Genomic DNA, 7,861 nt, shown 5'->3' with positions numbered 1-7,861 from the left:
ATCGTGCAGTGTATGGGCACCTTTAATTGGCCCTCATATGTATGCATGTGAGATAGGGACCTTTGATTGTAAATTGCTTGAGAGCAGCGACTGATGTGAATGTGCACTGTGTAAAGCGCTACGTAAATTGTCGGCGCTATATAACTACCTGTAATAAATAAATAATCAATCCGGACATCCGACTGATCAAATCAGTTGGATCGAATTGTTACTCATATGAAGATTGTATGGCCAAAAGAACTCTAGTTTTTAGAGACCAACCCCATAGCCACAATCCTAAATCCAATATTACTTTGGCTACAAAGATGCTCAGGTTAATGGCACAATATGTGGTCCAAACATTTTGTCACTGAAATAATATTTGCCATATAACTTTTGCCAAACAAAAAGCTGGGTAGAACTTTAAGCTCCAACTCAATTTTATATCTCCTCTGCAGGCTGAAAGCCACACTTCCCCTCCTTAGAGGATAACACATATCTTGTGACTTTTCTCATGGTAAGATAATAAGAAAATGATATTTGAGCAGAGTGTCATGGGCTGATCATCTCTGCAAAGGCTCCTTCATTGCCAGGAGTAACAGGAAAATCATATTAGACTTTTGGGGTTTGTAGTAAGTCATGGAAGTTTCTGTGTGCAAAACCAGACAGAAGAGTGAAGCAGCTGCAAAAAGTTTTCTTGTGCTGCCAAAAAGGCAATTTGGATGCTGAGCTCAGAGCTGGAGGGGAGCGGCCAAGCCTTGCGCTTTCCTATTGGCGGTGAATTAGTGATGGTCCTCCGATGTCAGTGGTTGGATTGGTCACCTTCAGCACCGTTATCTACCCGGGTATATAAACCACTGTGGATGCCAGTCCTCTCTCCTGCTATAGCACTGCCTGGTCTGCACAAGGGCACCGTTCCAGCTACAAGAATATCCTACAGCACCGCTAACAAACATGTCTGTGAAGTCTTCATCCTACAAGAGGCTGTTTGGGGGTAACCCCAGATCCAGCTCCTCCGGCAGCCGCTATGTCACCTCCAGCAACAGGTACTCCTTGGGCAGCGCCCTGCGCTCCGGTGGTGGTGGCGGCGGCGGCGGTCTGTCCAGCAGCAGGGTGTCCTTCACCTCCTCCTCCCCAGCGATCTACAAGTCCTCCTCGGCCAGGCTGAGGAGCAGCCTTCCCCCAGCCAGGATGCATGACTCCGTAGACTTCACCCTGGCAGATGCCATCAACCTCGAGTTCAAAGCCAACAGGACCAACGAGAAGGCTGAGATGCAGGAGCTCAACGACAGGTTCGCCAACTTCATTGACAAGGTCCGCTTCTTGGAGCAGCAGAACAAGATCTTGTTGGCTGAGCTGGACCAGCTGAAGGGCAAGGGCACCTCCAGGGTCGGGGATCTGTATGAAGAAGAGATGAGGGACCTTCGCAGGCAAGTGGACCTCCTCACCAACGAGAAAGCCAGAGTTGAAGTGGACAGGGACAACATGAATGATGACCTCCAGCGACTCAGAGAAAGGTAAGTACAAAGCTTCTGAAATTAAGAATGAAATTCCACTGTAATGTAGTATTTTATTTATGGGTGGAGGGTGATGGGTTGGATCACTGATTCTTCATAAGAGGGATCCAGAGTCCAGATCGTTTTGGTAAAGTTCCATGTTGACCACACCCATCTACTGCAACCCTATAACCAAAACTGAAATGTCCTGCATGGGTGGATTGATCATTTAACCCCTTCATGACTGTTATACACCTTCACACAATGACCCCTGCAATGAGAATGTTATGGGTGGAGGGTGATGAGTTGGATCACTTTATAGTTCCTCAGAAATGGGGATCCAGAGTCCACGTTGACCACATGCCCACCACTGCAACCCTATAGGCAAAACTGAAATGTCTTACTTGGGTGGATTGATCATTTAACCCCTTAATGACTGTAATGACAATGACCCATGCCATGAGAGTGTTAATTAATGTTGCAACAGAGAACTATAAGTGTGCACAGAAGACTTGAACTGAAAAAGTGGCCACAAAGTTATAGTCGAGTTAACGGACGCTGCTAAAGAGCAAAGGGGTATAGTAACTAAGGGCACCCAAGAACTCAAAGAGGAAAGGGGTGTAGTAACTAAAAGCACCCAAGAACTCAAAGAGAAAAGGGTTGTAGTAACCAGAAGCAACCACAAACTCAAAGAGCATAGGGGTGTAGTAGCCAATAGCAGCCAATAACTCAAAAGAACAAAAGGGTGTAGCAACTAAGAGCACTGGAGAACGCAAAGAGCAAAGGGGTGTACTAACTAAGAGCACTGAAGAACTCAAAGAGCAAAGGGGTGTAGTAACTAAGAGTAGCCAAGAACTCAAAGAGCAAAGGGTTGTAGTAACCAAAGGCAACCACAAACTCAAAGAGCGTAGGTGTGTAGTAACCAATAGCAGCCAATAACTCAAAAGAACAAAAGGGTGTAGTAACTAAGAGCACTGGAGAACGCAAAGAGCAAAGGGGTGTAGTAACTAAGAGTACCCAAGAACTCAAAGAGCAAAGGGGTGTAGTAAGTAAGAGTACCCAATTACTCAAACAGCAAAGGGGTGTAGTAAATAAGAGCACCCAATGACTCAAACAGCAAAGGGGTGTAGTAAATAAGAGCACCCAATTACTCAAACAGCAAAGGGGTGTAGTAAATAAGAGCACTGGAGAACTCAAAGAGCAAAGGGATGTAGTAACCAATAGCAGCCAAAGAAGAGTTTCAATTATGAGCATTGGGAGCACTAAGAACAAAGAAAGATTAATTCTAATTGGCTGTAGTGAAGCCCTCTGCACAGAGAATCAATCATATCATATTATTGATGGCTTAGGTAAGACCAATGTATGAGCTTTTAGTCTTTAATTAGGTTAAAAAATAGTTTCTAACCCTCTTGTCCCAAAAAGTACTGTACTGGTGCCAAATACTCTGGTACATATAAAATGTGTTTATCAGCCATAAGTTATCTGCAGCAACACTCCCCAATGCCTTCATGAAAGTTCTGCTAGTGTTCAGCTTGGTTACTTTATAAATCCTCTGCTGTACGTTTAGAAAAAAAATGAAATGTTGTTTCCTGTTATGCAAAAGTTTTTGATTCTTTAGTGATGTTGAAACTTCTGTATCCATTTTAGAGAAGTATCTAACTGAACCCACATAACAAATAAAAAAAAGAAATGGGGAAAATTCTTTGCCAAAGAGCTATGTAGGTCAGCCTACTGGAGATCACTAGGGTTATTATTTCTGGCTGGGAACAAGGGGACAGCTTATCCACCAGTGTTTAGATTGCTGCTCCAGCAAAAAAAGGATGAAAACGTCCAGCCATGCAAGATAATAGAAGGGCAGGGATTGGAAGAGAGACGGAGAGGGCAGCCAGAGGTGCTGGTCATACCACCGGCCAACATTTTGGCTACCAGACCGTCTGGTATCTCTCTCTGTGTCTGGATGGGTGTGGCAGCCCATTCAAATGGAACTCTGACTGTGATGTGGCGTGCGCACAGGCGTTGGGAGTTGGAAAACTCTTGAGCATGTAATCTGTACTAATGCTAGGCCACGGCTGGACAAATACCAGGGATCAGGTAGTAAGTGCGCTGGAATTAATTACCTCTGGCGCAATTTTTAATTTTTTTTGGTTTTGTTTTAGAGGGATGCATCACTTTTATTCTTTTTGCTCTATAGTAAATTTATTATAATTATTTCAAACACATTTATGTTTCCACACATTTTAGGAAGTATTTGATACAAAGCGTAGAGGGGAATTTATTAAAACTGGAGTAGACAGAATCTGGAGCAGTTGCCCACGGCAACCAATAAGCTTCTATCTTTCCTTTTCAAAGCTTAACTGAAAAAAACTGAACAGAGAAGCTGATTGGTTGCCATGGGCAACTGCTCCAGATTCTGTCTGCTTCAGTTATGATAAATTCCTCCCACAATATATTTATAGTCCACCTTGTAAGACGTCATTCTTATACTATTACAGTTTACTGAAGTAATATCTGACTTTCTGGTATTGCCGCTATGGCTACTTCAGCTCCAGGCAAGCTGGGCTCCAAGCAGATATAAAAGACACCAATTAATGCAGCTAGGTATTCATTCATAAATCATTAAATGTATCTTTTACATGTAACTATTATATGTACCTGAATTTGGTATTAGTACTATTCAGCAGACTGGAAGAGGGAGGGGCATGGCTGGGAGCCAATTAGGCATATTGCATGCAAATGTTCTAATTAGGAACATGCAGATAGAAGGCGCGAGCAGAGTGAGCAGACAGATGACCTCATCAGCCTGTGGCTGCTCTTTCATTGTTCATTCAGCAGGCTGGAGTTGGGGAGAGAGGACACCACAGTCTTCCTTTTTTATGTCTGTATTAGGTGTATGTTTTTATCATTTGGACATAGTGTTTGTTGCTCACGATCCACACAGAAGCAATCAAGTTGCTCAAGTCATTCTCTCAGGAACTCAGCTCAACCTGCTCCCCCGTCTCGGCAGCGAATAGCTGGCAGCCTTCTATGCTTCTAACATCTAATGTAAATGCAAATCAGGAGCTCTGGGAGGGGAGAATAGGTTGCGCTGAGCCACCGAGGGGATGACTTGAATGATTTCACAGCTTCTGTGAATTATGAGAATCAATTGCTCCACAGTGCCTGCAGCTACAGAGGTCAGTGAGGGTTTGTTAAAGCTAATTTCCTGTTGAGTGACTCCATCTTTCTGACCAAGTTTCATGTTACACCCCTATTCAGGGTTATACATGAAACATGGTCACATCCCCAGCCCTCAACTGGCCCCCTGCTCACCCGAATCCTGGGGTTTGTTCTCCCCGCAGCATGCAAACATCTTTTGAGATTAGCGGGGCTGTGTGTGGCTCTGTCCGCTTAGCGTTATCCATTCACAGATCCTTTCACAAGATCTGTGAATGGAGAGACTGCAAGTCCCATCTACCACCACACAAGTGAGGTCACCACCAGAGGCGTAACAAGAAACCTCAGGGCCCCGGTGCAAGAAACCACAAAGGGCCCCACACCCCCATGACAAAATGACGGGGCCTCAGCAGTTACTGGGGTAGTGCATGTGTGAAGTCCCAGGAGGCAATGTTGGTGCCTTGGCGGTTACCTGGGCCGGGCCCTCTTCTTCCTTTCCAGGCCCCACCCCCCCCAAGTGGAGGAATTCCAGGGCATAGTCGCACATGTGACTGCTGTGACCCTGGTAGTTCTGCCAGTGGTCACCACACCAGTAGTCCATTGAGCCCATAGCAACCCAATTCAGCATAGTATGTGACACTGAGATCTGGAATATGGTCGGTGGCTGCAGGCAACAGTAACAGTCCAGATCTCTGTTCCTCGGATGGTCTCATCTTGCTTTGCTGCCTTATCTTGCGGTCATGTCTTGCTGTTATCTGCGTTCAGCTCAGTAGTACGAGGAGAACTAACCGCCATCTTTTTTTTTATTTTGCTGATTTCAGGCTTCAAGATGAAATGATTCAGAAGGAAGAGGCTGAAGGCAACTTGCAGTCATTCAGACAGGTTTGTGGTTTAGGAAATGCAATCTACTCTCAGGAAATGCTGAAACGCCCCTTCATTTCCCGTCCGTGGGCTCAGGTTGTCATCTTCCACCCAGAGACGATTTGTAGGTGACAGAATGAAGCATACGGTGGTAAAGGGAACCTGCTGTGGCAGCAAAATGCAAGCTGACTGGCTCTTTCTGGCTTCAGTACATTGATATGTTGATTTGGAACAAGCATGCCAATCAGGAAAGTCCCTATATTCTAGTTGTACATTAGGCGCTATTCTAAATGAATTACACCACAACATAGAGCAGAATGTGCATATGGCATGTATTACTTCTATGCATGGCTCTGAATGGGCCCTAATGAAGCCATTGGATCAGCATGACAGTCGGGACCTAGTATTTCCTGAAGGAAAGGTCAGCAATGGCACCCACTGTACTTCATCCCCACACCTCCCATTGGTAGTCTCTGCCAGTACAGTGTAGGAACATTGACATGATCAGTGCTATCATAGCATCAGCATGCAGTATAACCTACACAGCAGTCGTCATGTGTCCGAGGAAAGAACTGTCTCTAACAGCCAGAGGTGATCTATACATAGTAAAGTGTTACCTCTTGATCCAAGGCACAGGTAGCATGAGATAGATCGGCTGCGATGTGGGTGAAAACAGTGGTCTCTCTGCAGCAGTCCTGCATGCCCCTCACTGATTTACAGCTAGAGCTCTGACTGTAACTCCATGGGAGGCGTGATGGACTGCAGAACAGGAGATGGAGGTGACATTTTGCAATGGGAATCCATGTTCTAGTGACAGATGTTTTAAGAGGCGAAGTCCATTTAGTTTGTAGACATTTCCTCTCATCTTCCTGTTGCATCCTGAGGACAGGAAGTGAAGGGAAATCAGCAAAAAATAAACAGACAGGGGTTTTAACACTTCCATACTCCATCCAAAAATAAAATCTTTAAATCCCCGCCCCCTTCTACCACAACCAGTCAATTCCTATTTTATACATAAATCAGAGTTTACTGTGACAAAGAGTGTATCGGCAGTATCAGTACACTGACAGATGGTTTCCATTCACACTTGGGGTCTATGGGGCTGACGTGCACAGGCGCGGCCAGGACAGTGAAGACTTGCAATTGTAAGCGAACACTGGAACCGCGGCAATCAGATCCAGATGAGTATGCATTATTATAGAGGGGGGAGGGTGGGTTAGGTTAAGTAAGGGGAACGGGGAGCAAAAAGGATAAATGTGCTTTGTTTTAAAGTGCACTTATCCTTAAATTTATGGCTAGGCAACCTCGGCGCTCCAACTGTTGTGGGACTACAAGTCCCATGAGTCATTGCAGGATTCTAACAGCCACAGGCATGACTCCCAGAGACAGATGCATGATAGGATTTGCAGTTTCTGCACAGCTGGTGTGTCAAGGTTGCCTACCCCTGCTTTAAAGTAAAAAAGATTATTGGGCTAATATTGACGAGGTGTGGCTAGTGATGTCACTTTCTTTTCAATACTTTTTTGGCCCATCTGAGGCAAAAAGGAAAAATGCACTTTTGTTTTAAAGTGCACTTTTCCTTTAAATGCGTCATGTGACTCTGCCATGAATGCTGCTTACAGATGTATTTGGAATGAATTATATAGTTGATTGATCTGAAGGACCTGATGACTTTATGTGCTCCTCTCCACCCTCCTATAAAAAAAAGTAAATCTAATGGGGGTGATGTAATTATTTGAAAATGGAAAACATCCTCCCTTTGGCTATTGCTCAGAGCACGCGTAACAGTCACAAGTTGTTTTTCCTGGTCCGCAAAACCGTTTTATGTAAAACCCAACTACAGAAATCTCATTTGTAAGAGTGCATGACCCTCCTAGGTCCAGTTTATGGCTTTGTTAGGATGGAGCACAATAGGCAGCCACTTGTGCGATACTTCAATGGTTTACAAGGACTTCGTCCCGACCCCATGGCCGCTCCACCACACAAAGGAGCTTCTCAGCACAGAGACGCATAAAAGTAGCTGCACAGAGATCCCGAGAGAGAGAGGGAGAGAGAGACGGGGAGGGATGCCTCATCTGTTTCCTCCCCTGACAAGCACTCCCGCTTTCTCACGCTTCCACCATGGAATTATACTCAGTGCAATAGCTGGAAAGAATGGCTCCCTTTGTAATGCAATTCCATTTGTCACTAGCGGCATTGTATTGTGCACACTGATGTAAAGAGGAAGCCATGTTTTAATTTAAACATGACTGGAGGTGTCTGATCTTGTGCTTCCATGACTTTTTAATTATACCTAGTTATATGTGGTTGTGGAGTCTGGAAAATCCATCCCTTTGAGGGCTTGTTCACACCAAATCCAGGCCAGATCTGCA

General features: G+C 44.9%; 1 protein-coding gene across 1 annotated transcript; it reads left to right on the top strand.

Annotated features, from left to right (window-relative positions):
* Window positions 1-836: 836 nt before the first annotated feature.
* LOC108793074 (vimentin-4-like) lies at window positions 837-7,503 on the top strand. The gene is made up of 3 exons (XM_018564008.1): window positions 837-1,496; window positions 5,450-5,613; window positions 7,367-7,503. Exons 1-3 carry the CDS (start codon window positions 934-936, stop codon window positions 7,501-7,503), a joined length of 864 nt encoding a protein of 287 aa, XP_018419510.1. The 5' UTR covers window positions 837-933.
* The last annotated feature ends 358 nt before the right edge of the window (window positions 7,504-7,861 follow it).

The sequence above is a fragment of the Nanorana parkeri genome, unplaced genomic scaffold (genome assembly GCF_000935625.1).
Source record: "Nanorana parkeri isolate BGI_ZX_2015 unplaced genomic scaffold, ASM93562v1 scaffold23, whole genome shotgun sequence".
NCBI lineage: Eukaryota > Metazoa > Chordata > Amphibia > Anura > Dicroglossidae > Nanorana > Nanorana parkeri.
Note: the sequence above shows the minus strand (reverse complement) of the source record. Positions and strands in the feature narration are given on the sequence as shown.